This window comes from Equus przewalskii, chromosome 2 (genome assembly GCF_037783145.1).
Source record: "Equus przewalskii isolate Varuska chromosome 2, EquPr2, whole genome shotgun sequence".
NCBI classification, from domain to species: Eukaryota; Metazoa; Chordata; class Mammalia; order Perissodactyla; family Equidae; genus Equus; species Equus przewalskii.
In genome coordinates, this window is record NC_091832.1 from 13,535,337 (window position 1) to 13,555,175 (window position 19,839).

The 19,839-nt window shown below is 51.0% G+C and overlaps 2 protein-coding genes across 15 annotated transcripts in view; one reads left to right on the top strand and one right to left on the bottom strand.

Moving 5' to 3' along the window:
• TMEM53 (transmembrane protein 53) overlaps window positions 1-15,658 on the top strand; it is a 69,063-nt gene extending 53,405 nt beyond the window's left edge. For 2 of the 4 annotated variants that reach the window (XM_070609858.1, XM_070609855.1), the window contains exons 2-4: window positions 8,565-8,686; window positions 8,958-9,118; window positions 14,074-15,658. In XM_070609858.1, coding sequence (XP_070465959.1) covers window positions 14,110-14,727 — 618 coding nt within the window. In that variant the 5' untranslated portion in view covers window positions 8,565-8,686; window positions 8,958-9,118; window positions 14,074-14,109 and the 3' untranslated portion in view covers window positions 14,728-15,658. The remainder of the gene's footprint in view (window positions 1-8,564; window positions 8,687-8,957; window positions 9,119-14,073) is intronic. The other 2 variants (XM_070609856.1, XM_070609854.1) reach the window with 1 other exon arrangement.
• Window positions 15,659-17,173: 1,515 nt separating this feature from the next.
• Window positions 17,174-19,839, bottom strand: part of RNF220 (ring finger protein 220) — a 218,831-nt gene continuing 216,165 nt past the window's right edge. For all 11 annotated transcript variants that reach the window (XM_070609831.1, XM_070609835.1, XM_070609834.1 and 8 more), the window contains 3 exons: window positions 19,133-19,241; window positions 18,916-18,990; window positions 17,174-18,172 (listed from right to left, as the gene is read on the bottom strand). In XM_070609831.1, coding sequence (XP_070465932.1) covers window positions 18,101-18,172; window positions 18,916-18,990; window positions 19,133-19,241 — 256 coding nt within the window. In that variant the 3' untranslated portion in view covers window positions 17,174-18,100. The remainder of the gene's footprint in view (window positions 18,173-18,915; window positions 18,991-19,132; window positions 19,242-19,839) is intronic.

Sequence of the window (19,839 nt, forward strand, 5' to 3'; positions counted from 1 at the left end):
GATTTATTGTGAGCCTGCTCATCTGCTAAGCACTGGCCTGGGTCAAAGAAATGTAGACATCGTCTTAACCCTCAGGAAGCTTTCACTGCCACCAGTGAAGCAGTCTGGAGTGGCCTGGACCACTGTGGTGGGCCGCAGTGGTTGGGGTGGCTTCCTGGAGAAAAGTGGCCCAAGCTGGACCTGGAGCTTTGGGGGGGCTGTCAGGGAGACGGTGAGCAGCAGAGAGGGCAGAAGTAAGGGCCCTGGGGGGAACTGAGAGTGGCCTGAGGGAGCAGGGCCCAGGCTGGAGGCTGTGCTCTCAGGAGCTGTCACACGGGAGAGGCCTCAAAGGCCAGGTGAAGGGTGAGTTGGGACTAGATCCTCTTCTTGTCTCTGGAGACCCTGAAGGTGCTTTTTTTTTGTTTTTAAACAGGAATTTTGTTTCTTTTTGAATCGTGATCTCTTTTCTTTGGTGCGTTAATAAAACACCCCTCCTGATTTGTCTACTTTATACCAGGCGCTGTGCTGGGCCCTGCATTCGAGATACAGACCTGGTGGACCCTTCACAGGCCTCCTTTCTCTGAGGTCTCTGTTGCACTTACACTGTTGACCACGCCCTGCCCACATGCCAGGCCTGCCAGGAGCTCCTCTCATGATATTTTTAATTCTCATGACCACCTCGTGAAGCAGGGAGCACCGTTCTCCCGTTTTACTGAGGAGGAACAGAAGCTCGGGGACGTTGCCCCAGGATACCCCCAGATTTCAGCTTGGGAGCTTCACTCCTAAACTTGTGCATGCAGATCGCAGTTGCCATTAGGAAGTGCTGCCTGAATACAATCCCATTTCTAGAAAACAATTAAGGACATGCACAAAGAAAGAAGTGTCCATTAAAGTATTTTTATGACAGCAAAAAATTGGAAACAACATCATGTCCAATAATGGGAAATTGGTCACCATAAATTATGAAATATTCTATGGCCGCTCTGCAGGCACTAAAAAGAATGGTGTGGAAATATATAAACTGACAGGGAGAGATGTTCACAATATATTGCTGAATGGAAGAAAGCAGATTACAAAACAGTGTGATTCCAATTTTATTAGATATTCATTTTCTGTTTTTTCTACAGTGAGCATGCCTTCCTCGTGAAGTAACAATAATAACTTGGATTTATTGAACTCGTTCTTTGTGAGGGGACCATGTTAAGCTCTCTAGAGTCATTATCTTATTTAATCCTTTGTATTATTTTGCCGATTTCACAGATAAGGAAATCGAAGCTTAGAGAACTTGCTCAAGGTCTGTGTCAGAGGTATTAGTGGCAGAGGCAGAGATTTGAACCCTGATAATGGTTTTGTACAGTATGTCCTCTTAGAATCTATGCCTCTCTCCTAGGCTGTTATTTCAAAAAGTGAAAAAATAAAAGTAAGTTTAAGATAAAGTAATTTAGTTTAAATATAGGAACTATGAGACTCTAGAAAATATTTCTGGGGAGTTGAGGAAATTGAAGATCCTTTTATTCTTTGCATTTTAAAAAGAAAACAGGTTCTTTGTGTTTTTGTTTTTGTTTTTTTTGGTGAGGAAGGTTGGCCCTGAGCTAACTAACATCTGTTGCCAGTCTTCCTCTTTTTGCTTGAGGAATATTGTTGCTGAGCTAACATCTGTGCCAGTCTTCCTCTATTTAATATGTATTTGGGATGCCTCCACAGTGTGGCTTGAAGAGCAATGTGTAGGTCTGTGCCTGGGATCTGAACCTGCTAACCCCAGGCCACCGAAGCAGAACGTGCGAACTTAACCACTACGCCACCGGGCCGACCCCGGTTCTTTGTGTTTTGATTCTGACTTACAGATGAAAAGCACCTATTGTGGCATGGACCCTTATGCCTTGTCAGCCCTTTCCTTTGTCTTTTCTATAGGCCCCTGGGATATACACAATTGAATTTACGCTTTAGTTTTATGACTTGAACTGTTGTACAATATATGGTATCTGTAATTCTTATATTATTGGTCAGTGTTGTTTTGTTGAGAAATTCTAGAGGATAGGGACCCTGGGAGAGTAAATTCTTTTGTAGGGTACTCAAGAAGTGCCAGGGTTGAAAAGAATACTTCCATGGGGCTTCTGGGCGTCCATGACCTCTTTGACTTCTCAACGGCTTTTGACTCTGCTTTTTGACTCTCCCCCCCCTTTTTTTTTTTTTAAAGATTTTGTTTTTCCCTTCTCTCCCCAAAGCCCGCTGGTACATAGTTGTGTATTTTAGTTGTGGGTCCTTCTAGTTGTGGCATGTGGGACGCCGCCTCAGCGTGGCCTGATGAGCAGTGCCATGGCCGGGCCCAGGATCCAAACCGGCAAAACCCTGGGCTGCCGAAGCGGAGCGCGTGAACTTAACCACTCAGCCATGGGGCTGGCCACTTCTCCCCTTTTTTTAAAATAACATTTTAACTCTCATTGCAAAAAGTGATACATATTGATTTTAAGAAATGGATAAAGCACGAAAAAGCAATTGCCTCTAATCCCAGAATTAATTGCTATTAATATTTGATGTATTTTTTCTGTGCATAAATATGTATATGTGTGTATATATATGTACACATACATATGCACATAGAAATATATATGTATTCTGTTGTACATAATGCTTTTCACCTAAAGTATTATTAATTTTTTAAATAATGACATTATTGATATAATTCACATACTATAAAATTCACCTTTAAAATGTACAATTTAGTGGTTTTTAATATATTCACAGAATTATGCCACCATCACTGCTATCTAATTCCAGAACATTTTCATCACCTCAAAAAGAAAACCCTGAACCCATTATTAGTAACTCCTCCTTCCCGCCTCCCTCTACTCCTGGCAGCCCCTCCTTGACTTTCTGTCCTATGGATTTGCCTGTTCTGGACATTTCCGATAAATGGAATCATGCGATATTTGGTCTTTTGTGGCTGGCTTCTTTCACTTAGCATATGTTTTCAAGGCTCGTCCATGTTGTAGCATGTGTCAGTACTTCATTCCTTCTTATGACCAAATGGTATTTCATTGTATGGATTTACCACATTGCATTTATCCATTTGCACATGATAGGCATTAGCATTGTTTCTGGTTTTTGGCTGTTATGAACAATGCTGCTCTGAACATTTGTGTACAGGTTTTTGTGTGGACATATATTTTCACTTCTCTTGAGTCCATACCTAGGACTGGAAGTGCTGGGTCATATGGTAACTCCATGTTTAATTTTTTGAGGAACTGTCAAACTGTTTCCCAAAGTGGCTGCACCTTTTTACAATCTCACCAGCAGTGTATAAGGGTTCTGATTTCTCCACATCCTCATCAACACGTGTTATTATCTGACTTTTTTGATTGCAGCCATCATAGCGGGTATAATGTGGGATCTCATTGTGGTTTTGATTTTTATTTTCCTGATGACTGTGATGGTGAACCCCTTTTCATGTGCTTATTAGCCACTGGTGTATCTTCTTTGGAGAAATATCTGTTCAAATCCTTCACCCATTTAAAAATTGGGTTATTTGTCGTTGTGTTGTTGAATCGTAAGAGTTTTTTTAATCTATTCTGGATACAAGCCCCTTATCAGATATATGATTTACAAATATTTTCTCCCATTCTGTGGGTTGTTTTTTTTTTACTTTTTTGATGGTGTCCTTTGAAGTACAAAAGTTTTTAATTTCGGTGAAATACTAATTTATCTATTTTTTTCTTTTATTCCTTGAATTTTGGTCATGTCTAAGAAACTGTTGCCTAATCAAAGGTCACAAAGATTTATTCCTATGTTTTCCTTTAAGAGTTTCATAGTTTCATCTCTTACATCCATGTCTATGATCTGCTTAATGTATTACTGAATATTTCCATATGATTGAACACTTTTCTATCATAGAAGTGGAATTACTACGTCAAAGATTGCATGTTTTTGAGGCTTTTGATACATGTCCCAAAGTTGTTGTGACTCTCTTCTCCCTGTCATTTCCCTCTCCCTTCCTCCCTGTCTCCCACTGCACTGGTTCAGGCCTTTGCCATCTCTTGCCTTCCATGTTGCAGTAGCCTCCTACCCGTTCTTAATGGACACTGTCAGTGCAGTGTGATAAACCTGGTGGCATGTGCTGTGACAGTACAGAGGAGGGGCATCTAACCCCGTCCAGTGATTTAGGGTAGGGGAGTGAGAAGAGGTTGGGGAGGGCATCAAGGGGGGCTTCCTGGACGTGACAGTGAGCTGACTCAGCAGGTGGAGTGGGCACTGGCAGAGCATAAACATGCAGCACCAGCATCCTGGGCCCAGGAGTGAGGAGTGTGTGTGAGGTCCTGGAGGTAGAGGGAGCGTGGCCTGGTGGTCCAGAGATGGACACTGGCTCTGCTGCTTTGGGGCTGCGTGTTCTTGGGGAAAGGGACTTACCCTCTCTGTGTTTTAGTTTTCTCATCTGTGAAATGGGGGCAATAGCTAACAACAGCAGCTAACTTTTAGGATTGTTGCAGGACCAAATGAGGGAGCGTATATTGAGGTTCTGGCTGGGTGGCCACTCCCTGAGGAGGAGGAGGGGGAGGAGGTCAGGGCTGCCTCTGTTGATGGACAGAGGCAGCTGTGCGTATAGATTTGGAGCCGAGGTGATAGAGAGCTGGTTAAGACTGAGGGCTTGGGTGTTGTTCCCCCGGGAGCCGGCTGGGATAGTGGTTATAAGCTGGTCTCTAGACCGCTTGGGTTTGGATTCCAGCTCTGCTACTTATTAGTTGTGTAACCTTGAGCAAGTTGTTTACTATCTCTGTGGCTTAGTTTCATCTGTAAAATGACAATAATAACAGTACCTTGTTCATAGGAATGCTGTGAAGATTAAATGAGTCATAGGTAAGGCGCTTAGAATAGTGCCTGACACTATTGTTTTTCTTCGTGATGGGAAAGAGGGGGAGGGTAGGAACTGGAAAGAGATGAGGAATTCAGAGAGGTCTGTGATGGTTTAGGAACGCAGTGGATCTGATTGCCTGCGCAGGGTCGTGTAAATACTGGAGTCTAAGTGGGAGACTGAGCCAGTGCCTGAGGGGCAGCAGCCTCCCTTGTGGGGGCTGTCAGCAGCGGGAGAGGAGAGGGCGATATGGCCAGTGGAATGAGCATAAAAGGAGCAGGGGCTTTTACAAGAGGGTAGAGGACTCATGATCCGGATGTGGCAATAAATAACAATAGCCATAGCAATTACTTTTATTACTCTGGAGAGGGCAGTGGGTAACAAGAAGAATGCCAGCTCTTTCTCCTTGGATCCATCCTTCACTTGGCAGCCACGTGTTCATTCATTCAGCACGTGTCTACTGAGTGCCTGAATGGGCCAGCTACAGTGCTGGGCACTGGGACGTGGCAATAAATGTGACAGACCCAGTTCCTGCCTTCACAGAGCCTGCTGGCTAAGGGGAGAGATGGATGTTAAACAGTGGTGAAAGTCACTAATCAATACAGATTGGATCATGCGACTCCCCCAGTTCCAGAATCTTCATTCTCTCTCCACTTCTATGGAATAAAATCCCGACTCCTAAGCGTGGCATGAAGGCCCTGCAGGATCGGGCCCGGTGCTGCTCTTGGCAGCTCTCCTGACCACTGCTGATCCCTCACCCAGGCCCCCACGACTGCCTTCTGTGCCCCAGACCAACTATATCATCTCCATAACCCCCTCCCTCTGCTCATGCCCTCTCTCTGCCTGGCATGCTCCTACTGGTCCTTCAAGGCCTGTGCAGCAAATGTGTCTTCCTTTGGGAGGCCTTTTCTGGTCACCATCGTGCTCTGAGCCGTGTTCCCAGAGCACTTTGGTCTTTTTTGGATTGTCCTACTTCATGTATAGAATCAGAAGTGGCAGCGTGGCTCCACTGGGAGGAGGTCATGACACAGGCTGAGTTAGGAATGGGCACTGGGAGGAATGTGTCAGGGGAGTTGGGGATGCCCACGGGTAGGAAGAGCACCTGTGGCTTAGGGAGCCACCTTGAGTGGCTGGCTGGAGCCGGGGGACCACTTCCCTCCTTTAGAAACATTATGTAAAGCTTGGGCTCTGGGACTTGGCAGTGTGTTCCGAGAGTTTCTTCATGGAGATGCACATCTGAGGATTCCTTCGTGAGTTGGTGAACCCAAGGGTGCCAGTAAAACCTGAGGTGGAGCAAAAGGGAGTTAAAAATCCCAGCTGTGGGAGGAGGGCAGGTCAGAGGCCCAGCAGAAGCTGGTGGAACTTTCCCTGACTCGGGTGCGCCGTCACTGCTGGCTGGGGCTGGCCTTAACTTCGGGCAGCCAAGGGCTGCCTTCTCTGTATTTGAGATACATCCCAAAGCCCTTTCCTGGTGTCTTGGTGGTGGCACATGGAGAAGACCCCACGGGCTGGGGGCAGGGAGCCTATCCCCAGGCAGCTGCACAGAGGTAAGGGAGCCTCCCTGGGGGAGGCCTCAGAAATCCAGCTGCTGGATCTCAGAGATCCAGGAGCAGGTCCAAAGGGTAGCTGTTGATCACTACCCATGAGGCTGCTGCAGCCTGAGCCTCACGGGTGGTCATCCCCAGCAAGGTTGAGCTGGAGCCCCAGTGAGGCCCGGATATGGCCCCTCCCCCAGAAAGGGAGAGAGCTGCCCTGGTGGAGGACAGGGGGCCACCAGGCTGAGAAATGTGGTGAGAATGTTAGGAGTGGCCTGAGTGAGAGCTGTGGGAGCGTCTCCCTCATCAGAGGCCGAGGCCCGCTTCGGGGCAGCCTGGGAGGACGGACGGGCATCAGCAAGTGACTGAGGTGCTGGCAGCTCCTGCTCCGGGCTGAGCTGCCGCCCAGCCCGGGATCCCCGTGGGTGCGGGCAGTTAATCTCCGAAGGCCAGAGTCGCCATTGCTGGAGAGCAGGAACATTGAACTTTTCAATCACATTAATTTCCACAGGAAATTGTTGTCTTCCTTTTGTCCAAAGGTTAGTGATTTATATTTACCATCCTCTTAACTAGCCTTCAAATTTACTGTTGCCAGGTCACCACCAGCATCCATAAATCTCAGGGTGGCAGCTGAGCATAGCCAAGTGTCTTGATCCTTGGAAGGGTACACCCCGGCCCTTTCGGGAGGGCAGATAACAGCAATAGACAGTCCCCCGCACAGAAGTGCCCCTGAGGGGGTGGGAACTCACTTGGCAGGGGACATGAGATGAGGTCTGACCGCCAAGGTTGCAGGGAGGCCTCTTTGAAAGAGCGTGAGGAGGCAGCTCGCTCTGCCTCCGCATATCACGCATATAATTCAGTGCGCATAAGCTCTGAAGTGGCTTAGTTAGGATGGGGAGCAGGGGCCAGATTCCAAGCTCTATACTTCCTGTGTGACCTGAGCCAAGTGACTTAACCAGTCTGTACCTCAGTTTCCTCATCTGTAATAATATTCCTCATAGCGTTGTTATGAGCGTTAAGCCTCGATACATGTCAGCTATTATTATTCTCTGGCAGGACAGGGTGGGTGGTTTGGTATGGGCCCTCAGAGTCAGTCTGCGCCACCTCCCCACATACACTGTCTCATCCATTTCTCCTTTTTAAAACCCTCTTCTGGGGCTGGCCCAGTGGCATGGTGGTGAAGTTCACACACTCTGCTTCAATGGCCCAGGGTTCGTGGGTTTGGATCCCAGGCACAGACTTACACACCTCAAGCCACACTGTGGCGGTGTCCCATATACAAAATAGAGGAAGATTGGCACAGATGTTAGCTCAGTGACAATCTTCCTCAAGCAAAAAGAGGAAGATCAGTAACAGATGTTAGCTCAGGGCCAATCTTCCTCATCAAAAAAAAAAAAAAAAAAAAGAGAGAAGACCCTCTTCTTCCATCTTCTTATGGAATTAGAACAGGGGCTGGCAAACTTTTTCTGTAAAGGGCCAGTAAGTACATTAGGCTTTGTAAACCCTACAGTCTGTTTCAACTACTTAGCTCTGCTGTTTTAGCATGAAAGCAGCCATAGACAATAAGTAAATGAATGAGCGTGGCTTTGTTCCAATACAACTTTATTTGTGGACTCAAATTTAAATTTCATATAATTTTCATGTCACAAAAGATTCTTCTTCTTTTTTTTTTCCTTTTTCTCCCCAAAGCACCCCCCCCCCCACCCCCAGTACATAGTTGTATATTCTTCGTTGTGGGTCCTTCTAGTTGTGGCATGTGGGACGCTGCCTCAGCGTGGTCTTAACCACTCGGCCACGGGGCCAGCCCCAAAGCCATTTTTATTTTTAGCTCGTGGGTCATACAAAACCAGACCATGGGCTGGGTTTGGCCGACGGCTTGTAGTATGCTGATCCCTTGATTAGAAGGTGAAGTTGTGTGGAGAAAGCACTCACTTTTCTCACCTGGGCTATGTCTTTGAATCACTAAAGAAAGGTGTCCTCATGTGGGTTTTTCCACTGACCCTCCTGAGAGGCCTAAAAGCCGCTTAAAGCAGGACAGAGGAAGGAGCCCCGTGGGAACCTGAGGCACACGGGCTGGCAGGATGCCCGGGCCTGGCACCGTGGTTCCCTGCCTGCAGCGAGTGGTGCTGGCTCTGGATTGGCCAGTCACCCCCACCCCACGCCCCAGCTCTCGTGCTCACAGTCTCACCGTGTCTGTGTTTCAGAGAACAGCCCCAACCGAGGTGGGAAGGAGGCGGGGACTCGACAGCCTCTGGTGATTCTCTTGGGCTGGGGTGGCTGCGCCGACAAGAACCTTGCCAAGTACAGCGCCATCTACCATGAAAGGGTGAGTACTGCAGGCATGTGGACACCCGGCATGCTGGGGCCCTGCCTCCTGTGGCCGCTCTGTGGGGAGCTCTGAGCCTGGGCTGCCCTCATCGCTGGGCTGCAGCGAAGGTTGACCACCAATGGGGCAGGCCTGGGAATGGCACCAAGAACAGCCTGTGAGGAAGACCCTGGGCTCTTTGGCAGGATTATTCCCCCTTTTTGCTGCCAGGTCTGTGGCCTGGTCTGTCTCCTTCAGCCCCCTGACCTGCCTTCCCCTCCTTCCTCCCCAGACCCCACAGTGGGCAGCACAGCCTGATGTGCTCCCAGCTGTGGAGTTGGCCCAGACGTCAAGTCTCTGTTGTCTGGATGCTGCCTGTCTGGGCAGCAGGAGCCTGGGCGGGGTGTGCTGGACATCGTCTGCACTCCCAGGACTTTCTCCTTTTCTGACCAGGTGAGTTGCTGTCTTAGGGTTGACCATGGCACCTCCACATTCCCAGCGTAGAAGGGCCTCTTGGAAAAGAGATTCAGGCTTGAGGTTTTCTTGCTTCTTCTCAGGCAGCACCAAGAGTTGGATGTAGTAAGTGGAGAGAGAACCTTAGGAGGGCCTGCTTATATTTTGGAAGCCCTTTTCATATCTTTGTCCTCTGGCCCAGCCCTGCTGTCCTCAGCCCAGACCTCCCAAAGCAGGAAGATACCAGTACAGACAGCCCCAGCCACCAACTGGAAGCCCTGGACTGAGGAGGAGTGGGAGTCTCCTGGGAGAAAGGCCAGCTGGTGCCCCACACCCCTGCCTCAGCCTCCCTCCACTGACCCATGACTGCACTGTGCCTGCGATGTGTGGTGGCCCTGGAATGGGAGAAAGGTTGGGGAAAAAATGTAGTTCTGAGCTTGAGGCCTCCCCACAACCAGCAAGCCTGGTCTTCTGGCATCGCCTTTTACAGATTGCCTTACTCTGCAAGTAGTTCCAGCTACTTCTGAATTCCAGTCACTGGCCTGTGTGTCTGGCTTCTCTGTTACACTAAAATCCTTGAAGGCAGGTGGAGGAATAGGAATAGGTGAGTGTGGCTACAGCAGAGAATGAAAGAAAGGGCAAGTGTCAAGAGATGAGGCTGGGGAGGGTCGTCAGGAGATTTAAGCAGGGGTGTGATCTTAGATTTGTGCTTCTGAAAGTCCCTCACCAGAGTAGGGGAAGGGTTGGAGGGGCCAGGACTAGAAGCAGAGAAGCGAGTTTATTGCAGTGCTCGGGACTTTGGGCCTGGTGATGCCGGGGGAGGGAAGTTGATGGATCAAGGAGCTTATTAGGAGGTAGAATGGTAGATTAATGAGAGATTGTGTGTGAGCATAGGGATAGAGAGAGGTCCAGGGTAATGACAAGTTTCTGGCTGTGGCAGATCCTGGGGGGTGGGGAGGAGGGTGTTCCTTTTTTTTTTCTTGTTTTTTTTTTTCCATTTTTTTTTGCTGAGGAAGATGAGCCCCGAGCTAACATCCATGCTAGTTTTCCTCTACTTTATATGTAGGTCACCACCACAGCATGGTGTAGGTCTGCACCCGGGATCCAAACCCACAAATCCAGGCTGCTGAAGGGGAGCATGCTGAACTTAATCACTGTGCCAGGGGGCCAGCCCTCGGGGGGATTTTCTTTGTTTTTGTGAGGAAGATTTGCCCTGGGCTAACATCCATTGCCAGTCTTCCTCTTTTTCTTTTTTTTTGCTTGAGGAAGATTAGCCCTGAGTTAACATCCATGACAGTCTTCCTCTACTTTGTATGTGGGATGTCTCCACAGCATGGCTGATGAGTAGAGTAGGTCCACACCCAGGATCTGAACCCACGAACCCTGGGCCGAAGCAGAGCATATGGAACTTTAACCACTTGGCCATGGGGCCGGCCCTGGGGGCGTGTTTTTTGAGACAAGGAACACTAGAAGAAAAGCCAGGCTTTGGGCTGGATGAGATTCCCCCAGGGAGTGTGTAGAGGGCAAAGAAAGGATGGCCTAGGAGAGAGCCCCGAGCAACCGAAACTTAAAGGAGTGGAAGATGAAGAGGGTCTTGTGTGGAAAGGAGGAGTAGCCAAAGATGGACAAGAAAACCCAGGAGAGCACGACAGAATCCACAGAGAGTCCTTGGGAAATGGGCCACTGGAGAGAGAGAGGAAAGGTGTTACTGGGGGAGAAGGCATGGGGAAGACGGTGATGGCATAGAGGGAGAAAGCGATCCCAGGGCGGGCAGAGGGGTTGAGGTGGCAGGGCTGGTCGGGGTTGTCTGTGAAAGGAAGTGGGGGTGCCTTTACCCTCTGGCTGGGAGGACAGGATGGGTGTGGAGAAAAAAATATTTCCAACCCAAAACTCCTAATACTTTATTATTTAAAAGAAAATAAAAATACCATATTCTACCACCTAGGGATTACCTCTATTTACACATTAGGTTCAGCTTTTTTTCCGTGTGCATCTGTTCTTTACCTGAATGAGGTCTGTTGAATATACCCTTTCGTATCCTGCTTTTTTTCAGATCATGATCTTCACCTTCCCGTCTTAACAAATTTTTGTCTCGTCTAGTTTCCAGTCCGTATTCAGATTCTCTAATAGTCCCCAAAGTGTCCTTTATAGCTGATTTGCCCAAACAAGGATCCCATCCAGGATCATCTGTTGCATCTAGTTATTTTGTTCCTTACGCATCTTTTAAATCTAGAGCAGTCCCTTTTTTCATGATGCTGACTTATGGAAGAGCCCACGCCACCAGGGATGATTTCTAGGAGTGGGAGATCCAAGTGCTGCTGGAAAGGAAGTGTGGTGGGGACTGAAAGGCCTCATGGGATTTGACCTTTGGGGAGAATGTGGGTGACCTTGGGAAAAGCAGTGTAGTCAATCAGATTGTAGTCAGTGGGAGTGGTGAGGTGGGGAGGGTGGGTGTCAAGGTTTGTCTAGGAAGGTGAGGAGAGGGTGGGATAGATTTAGAGGGGAGCACTGTATAAAGGCAGAGGCCTTTTTTTTTTTTAGGAAGATTAGCCCTGAGCTAACTACTGCCAATCCTCCTCTTTTGGCTGATGAAGATTGGCCCCGAGCTAACGCCTGTGCCCGTCTTCCTCGACTTTATATGTGGGATGCCACCACAGCATGGATTGATAAGCAGTGCGTAGGTCTGCACCTGGGATCTGAACCGGCAAAATCTGGGCTGCCAAAGCAGAGCTCGTGATCCTAACTGCTACACCACTGGGCTGGCCTCCTTCTTTTTTGTTTTTAAGAGATAGGTTTGAGCAGGGATCTGGAGAGAGGAAAAGACTGAAAATGCAGGGGAATGAGGTGAGGACTGATGGAGCAGACCCTTGTCCTGGGACCGAGTGTGTGCAGAGATGGAGGAGGTTGGCTTCAGGGGAGAGAGAAGAGATTGGGATCTGACATGCAGCGAGAACCAGGTCCTTGGTGCAGGGACTTCTAGTAGCATCTGACTGGGGAGGTGGCAGCAGAGATGCCAGGTACCTGGGAAACCTCCACAGGAGGCCCACTTCCATGGTCATAAGAAAGCTGTGTGTGTGTGCCTTTCACAGGGATGTGTAGGCCCTCAGAGATGCTCAGTTCACAGGAATTGCTGAGCTTATGTCTGTACCAACAGGTAGTTCTGTTTGTGAGTGCTCCTGGGGAGGAGTGTGTGTGTGTGTGTGTGTGTGCGCGTGCGCACGTGTGCGTACGTGCAAGCGCTCTTGAAGGCAGTGCTGCATGCAAGTGCGTACCCACCCAGTGGTATGTGTGCTTATGGGTGTGAATTGGCAGCTGTGCTTTTTTGTGCACTCAGAAGTGGTACAGTGGGTGCACCTTAGTGAGTGGTGGGCACCGTGGGTGTCTGCATCTATGGGATGTGAGGTGGACAGCTTTGTTTAGTCCCAGGAATTGTGTGTGTGGTGGTGATGTGGGAGTGTGTCTGCATTTGTGGGCAATGCTGTGTGTAGGTTGGGGGTGGGTGGAAAGACATTTCACATCCCACTGAGGAGTTACAGTGGAGCACACTGTGAAATTTCCCAGAGCTAAGGGGCCAGGTGGCATCCGTGACCCCCCTCTGCAGTCTCAGGAGGGGTGCTTGACCACGCCAGGGCCTTGGTTAGAGCCATGCCAGGAGGCGTTGGGTTAGGTGTCAGATTGGAGTCAGTGGGAGGGGACGAAGACAGGGGGCTAATGGGAGGGCTGACTCAGCTGACCACCCCTGTTTGGCTATTGGTCATTCAAGTACTGTGCCCATAGAATTTTCTCCTTGTTATTGCTCCTACCACCACTAATTACTGCTACTTAGTTGAGAGGTTACTTTGTCCCAAGTGCTGTTTTGTGCACTTAAAATAGATTTTTTTCATTTAATTTTTGCCATAACCCCATGGGATGGCTGTATCCCAATTTATAGATGGAGACACAGACTCAGAAAGATGAAGTAAATTGCGCTTCGTCCTTAGTATTAATAAGTGGTGGTACCAGGAATTGAACCTGTCTGACCCCAGACAGGGGGTCTTAATTGGGGTCAGACCTGTCTGACCCCAGAGCTGCCTAGCTCAGATTCCCCTGACCAAGGGCCATTTGTCTCTGGAACAGGTTCATGAGAGGGGATTAGGACTCAGGCGGGGTGACTTTGGCTGCCTTTTCTAACTGGCCTAGAAGGGGATCCGTCTGGACACTTTGAGGCGTACTTGACCCAGACATTGAGGGGTACAAAAGCCTAGAGAGAGTGTAGCTCATATTTTAGAATGTAGAAACAGCGTTTACGATATTTGGAATTTCATGGCGAGTGGGAGGAGTGATCCCAGACCTTGGAACCAGACAGGCTGCCAAGCCCCTGAGGCCAAGGAGTATATACGCTGCTCTCAGGGCCCTGTGGGAAGGTGGCAGTGGCCAGATTGACATGATGTGGGCCTGGCTCACGAGTGGCCTCTGGTGGTCAAGGCTGGGTCTGCAGGCTATGTCTTGGATGTTGGGTCTTATGGGGGTACCTCCTTGTGCTTGGGAGGAGGAGCAGAGTCACTGCAGCGTGGTGTAGCCAAGCAGGGAGGCCTTAAGTGTGCCAGAGTTGAGCAGCTGAGGGTGCAAGGTCGGGGATGGGAGGGAGACAGGGAGTGGACCAGAGTGAGGAGACTTCTTTTTGGTCAGCCCAGATGTCTCCAAAGCGTGCTCTGGGCTCCAGGCCTCACCTACCATCACAGGCTGAGGGGGCTTGGCCAGCATGAAGCGATTATTCCACAAGTGGGCTTGGAGTGTACCTTCCATTCTGGAAGGTACCTGTGTTTGTGAGTGGTGAGCTGCTGCCCAGGGCCTGGAGCACTGCTGGGCTTATGGGCCTGTAGAAGTTGGAGCTGCTGCACCCCTCTGACCTTGGCTTGTACCCATCACCCCCACCCCATCCCTGAGGACCAACCAGGCCTCTCTCCTCTCCCCAGGGCTGCATCGTGATCCGATACACAGCCCCATGGCACATGGTCTTCTTCTCCGAGTCCCTGGGCATCCCTTCGCTTCGTGTTTTGGCCCAGAAGCTACTTGAGGTACTCTTTGATTACGAGATTGAGAAGGAGCCCCTGCTCTTCCACGTCTTCAGCAACGCCGGTGCCATGCTGTACCGATATGTGCTGGAGCTCCTGCAGACCCATCGGCGCTTCTGCCACCTGCGTGTGGTAGGCACCATCTTTGACAGCGGTCCTGGTGATAGCAACCTGGTGGGGGCTCTGCGGGCCCTGGCAACCATTCTGGAGCACCGGCCTCCTGTGCTGCGCCTCCTGCTCCTGGTGGCCTTCGCCCTGGTAGCAGTCCTATTCCATGTCCTGCTTGCTCCACTCACTGCCCTCTTCCACACCCACTTCTATGACAGGCTCCTTGACACAGCCTCTGGCTGGCCTGAGCTCTACCTCTACTCGAGGGCGGATGAAGTGGTCCTGGCCAAGGACGTGGAACGCATGGTGGAGGCCCGCCTGGCACAACAGGTCCTGGTGCGCTCTGTGGACTTTGTGTCATCAGCACATGTCAGCCACCTCCGCGACTACCCTACTTACTACACGAACCTCTGTGTCAATTTCATGCGCAGCTGTGTCCACTGCTGAGGTCCTTGCCCCACCCACTTCACCTCTGCTCCAGAAATAAAATGCCTGACACTTCCTCACGACCCACATCCATGGGTGGGATCCTCTTCTGATTCAACTCCCTACGGCCTTCTAGGACTTTGTAGTCCCACAAATAGAGAATTTCTATGGGCTTCTGTCCCAGGGGACTGTGGTGGTCCTCTTATTCCAGGATCCTAGCGGGTAGGAGTGCCTGGGCACATTTCTTTGGGAACCTTGCAGTGGTTGTGTTTGGACAAATGCAACAGGCTGCTGACTCCTGTGGCATTTAGGCTGTAAAGGGTTAACAAAGGGCGGGCGGCAGGGGGGAGTTTGAGAATGAGCCCCAGGATGGATCTTTGATTCCTTGCATGGAAGGTGAGCTTTGTGGGGAGGTGCCAGAGGGTAGAGTCAGGCTGGGGCAGGGGCTGTGATCTCTGCTCCAAGGCCCTGGAAGGGCAAAGCCGCACGGCATGGAGCACCATCCCCACAGATCACACTGCAATGGGTAGTTCACTCAAGAGAGGCATCTCTGACCTCACTGCCAGGGAGTCTGAGGTAGAAGCCAGATGGGGAGCTGAGGATGCATAGGGTGGAGGGCCTGCCCTGGTCCATCACACTTTGTCAGGAAGCCACTGGATCTAAGAAAGTTGCAACATGTGCAGTGATGGGCAGCTGGAGTGGGGAGCAGGAAGACAGCAGTGCCATATGGGAGCTGGGACAGGCTAAGTCAGGAGCCCTACAGGCCTGAACCAGGGCAAGGGCATTTGGCTGAAACAACAAACTCCTTCATCTCCTTGAAGGAGACCCACTTGGATCCTCTCCAGGCAGGAGAGGTGGCTTTAGTCTTAAGAGTTCTGTGTCATCTGTCATTCTACAAGTCACTGCTACACTATGTTGGCACATAGGTATTCAATAAATATTTGTTGATTGAGTGAGCATACTGTGGTGATCAGGGGACTTGGGAAGGCAGGGATGGGCTTTGAAAGTTTGACAGGCAGTGAAGGAGATGGCTGGCAAAGCTCTGGGTGGGAGCTGACTCCTGATATTTTCAGGGCTGATGGACCTGCCTCCAGAGGTGAGCTCTATCTTTGTTGCATCAGCCCTCTGGGACTTTGCACTGCTATTTGCAGCCCATTCCTGTGCTGTGTGGCTGCATTCCTAGTGATGGCCAACAGGTGGCAGTGCTGCCTGTGCCATGAGACAGAGCTCAAGGATCTCTCAGCAGGGCAGGCTTCATGCCCTCACTCTGGGTTAATGTCCTCTGTGAAAGACCATATAGTCCCCAGGGTGGAGTAACCAGTCATCAAGGACCTACTGAGTCCAAGGCAGGGATAGGGGAGAGTCGAGACCTGAAAGGAGCCAGCCCAGTGGGCACTGGGCATTACCCACGTCTTTGCCAAACTCAGCAGTCACTGTGGCTGCTCCACCATGACAGGCCACGTACATTGCTCAGAATCCTGGGCCCCAGGATCCTTGTATTCAGGATATTTGGTGCCATCAAGCTTGGCATGGGCCTGTGAAGGGCCTTTGCAAGGGTGATGTCATCTGGGTGCAGAGGGAGGTAGGAGCTGCCAACTGGACCCGGTTCTCTAGTAGTCACTGGGCATCGCAGAGGAGATGGGTGTGTCTAAGGCAGGAGATTTGGGAAGGTAGTAGGTGGGCCTGGTGTGTAAGAATGTGTAAAGGGAAGGAGTTGGAAGTCATGGAGATACTCTGGGGTCAAATTTTAGCAGAATCTTGTTTTCTCAAAACAGCTTTCTGTGGTGGGCAAGGCCTCATGTGCAGCTTCAGGCACCTGCCCGAGCACTCAGGATGCTGATTACTGACTGGCTGTGGGCAGCCATAGGGATGATCTGACAAAGTGCCATGTCCAGCGCTAGCTGCCCAGCCTCAGTTCCCTGACTTGAAGGTCCAGCTTGGATAATAGGGTTTTCTACTGTTTCCATTTGTCCCAGGCAGAAGCTATACCCAGCTGTTGCTCAGTAGGATGGAGAACACAAAAGCCATGGGGGGCTTAAATGGTGGTTCCTTTTTTGGTCCCTCGTTCATTTCACATTTCAGGGGACTAAAAAGGGGTAGAGCTTTGGGGTTTATGTTTTCACTCAAGCTTATAGCTGCTCCTGCCCTAGATTGGGGGATAGAGCTTGCATCCCCTCTGTACCCCCAAGCTCTGACCTCTTCTGTGATTAATGAGCTGACGATTCTGCATCGATAAGGAATTAACCTGGAGCCCCTACCCATCAATAGTCAGGAGTCCAGGTCCTGAGCCCCACCCCCAACCCCAACGGAGTGCTCCAGGGCCCCTGAGCAGACCAACCCTGCATTGCTTTACACACCCACAGCCAAGTTCTTCCCCTGACACTGCTGCCAGGAATTAACCCCTTAACTGCCTCTGTCCACACCACCCCATCACCCACCCCTCCCTACACACATACACACAGGCAGCAGCTGTTTATATTGGTTTAATCCATGTCAAATGTAGTTTACAAAGGGAAAGGACAAGTACCTTTGTATAGAATATACAGACACAGCATCACACCATGGGGCCCACGGGAGGGGCGGGGGAGACAACACTTCTCCCTGGGAACAGCAGCTCTAATCCCAGGAAAGGTTCTTGGCAGAAGGCTGGGCAACCAGGAGCACCCTCACCCAGCCCCGATCTCAGACCCTGCGACAGCTCGGTTCCCATTTCCTGTGCCTCCCCCCTCCCCCAACTCCTTATAAAGAGCCCCAGGAGCTAAGACTAAGGAGAGGATCATGTCCCTTGGGGCATGTGCCCCATGTCTGGGAGAAGAAATATACACCACTGAACACCGAGCACATGGGAGAGGGAAGGGACACCATGGGAGAGGGCGAGGCAGGCACCCCAAGAGGTGGATGGGCCGAGCTCCCAGCCAGCCCTGAAGGAGGCCCTGCTTCCAGGTGTTCTTAAAAAAAAAGAAAATCATACAACCAAGGGGGAAGGTACGGGGTAGAGGGCAAGGAGTTGTCCCATTTATACACAACATTGTAAACATACACGGTCTATATTACATGTGCTTCAGTCTGGTGTTTGCATGTCTGTCAGTCCGTCCGTCTGTCAGTCTGGGGGCTGGATCTCAGGAGCCTTGCTGCTACTCCCCCCACCCCCACCTCCCTGCCCCACCATGGGAACAGAACCCGGAACAGGTATGGTCCCCAATCTTGGTGGGAGCCAGCAGGCAGGGCCTGGGCCTCAGCCTCCACTCTGGCTCCAGAGTCCTGTGTGTGCGCGCGCGTGTGTGCATGTATGTACACGGGGAACCTGTGTGCAAGTATGTACAAGGGGGAGGGTCACGTCACAGAGGCGGGGCAGGCAGGCTGCTGGAGGCCAGGCCTGCCTGGGGTGGCTAGCTCACAAGTAGATTCTCCGCAGGTCTCCGGGCGCTGTGATGGTGTTGCACTGAGGGCAGAGCTTCTTGGCACCCTGCAGGGAGAAGAGGGCGGGCTCTGGTTATACACACTGGGCTGCATGTTTGCTTGTGTGAGCACCTGGGCCTGCAGCCGTCTCCCTGCCCCAGCTGTGTGCTGGGACCTCGGTCCTGTCAGCCCAGGCTGGGGATGCATGGGCAGCCTCTGTGAGCAGGCAGGCATGCTCCTGTGTTGGGGGGACGCCAGGATCAAACCGCCCGGCTAGCCCCGCAGCGGGAGCCCCGGTAATGAGAACAAGGCTGGGTCCAGCTGTGGCTGCCGCGGCCCTAACGAGATTACATGCGGCCTTTGATCAGGACACAGAGCCCACGTCCGGGCCTTTTATTGCTGTCTCCGGGCGACATTTTAATGGCTGCTCCTGAGCGAAGAGCAGGGGCAGGAGCAGGAGCAGAAGGAGCTTGGTAATGGGAGGGGGAGGGGATGAAGCCCTGGTCCTGCTTATCCAGACCCAGCCTCCTCCTGACCCAGGATCTCACCAGTGTGTGTAATACAGTGGGCTTTCTGGGGGTTGGGGCAGGAGGAAGGGAGCAGGCTGTGAACCCGCAGAGGGGGAAGGGCTGGGGAGGAAAAAATGTAGTGAGTTTGGGGGATGAAAAACCTGGCTTCTGGCTGTGTTCTATGTTCCTGCTCCCCCCTGCCCCTTGCTCCAACCTCCCTCAAGCATGCTCAAGCATATGCATGGACACCCAGGCAGTACCCAAAACAGCCACCCACTCCCCAACCCCCACGCCACCTCACCAGGGTCCGTAGCCAGCACTCCTCACAGTGCACATGCCAACACTGGATGGACGTTAGGGGCATCGAGTATGAGTCCTAGGGAGGGGGTGGGCAGAGAAAGGTCACTCTGAGGCTGGCCCACCCTCTAAAGAGCTCAGATCACAGTGCAGAGACCCTCTCCAACCCCAGGGGGCAGTGAAGCTCGAGCAGGGGCACGCCCAGGCTCCCTTCCTCTCACCATGCAGATGAGGCATTTGTAACGGTCCCCACGGGATAGCTGCCGTTCAAGTTCCCTGACCCGAGCCTTCAGGGCCTCAAACGTGGTCACAGCTGAATCCTCGGTGATTCTGTAAAGAGGACGGCATAGTTGGGCAGGTAGCAGGCTGGCATCCCTAATCTGAACCTCCAGCTTACACCTCCTTTGAATTCCAGAACCACGTATATAAATGTCTCCTAGATATCCTCGCCCCACTACCCCACCCATATCCTGTATCTGCAAATTCCACATCCCAGAACTGAACTCCTCACCCTTCTAGTTCCTCCACCCCCATCCAGGTGAATTTCTAAACCAGATACCTGGGAACCATTCTCAAACTATTCCTTCCCAGTCACCCTGACATCCAAAATCTGTCGCTAGCTCCTGCTATCTCTGGAATCTCTCTACTTGTACCGCAAGTCCAGGTTCTTTCATCTATTCTATGGATTATTCTGCTAACCTGAATGGCCTCTACGCCTCCAGTCCCCTCATCTCCATTCCATTCTCCCAGCAACTAGAATTTTAGAAATTTGACCATTTCTACTTCCAACATGTCAGTGTCTCCCTCAGAGTAAACGCTACCAAACTCCTCACAAGCCTTACAAGGGCCTCTGTGGTCCAGCCCCAGCCAGCAGCACCCCTTAGCACCCTACTACATACTTTATGCTCCATCCACAGGGAACTACTAA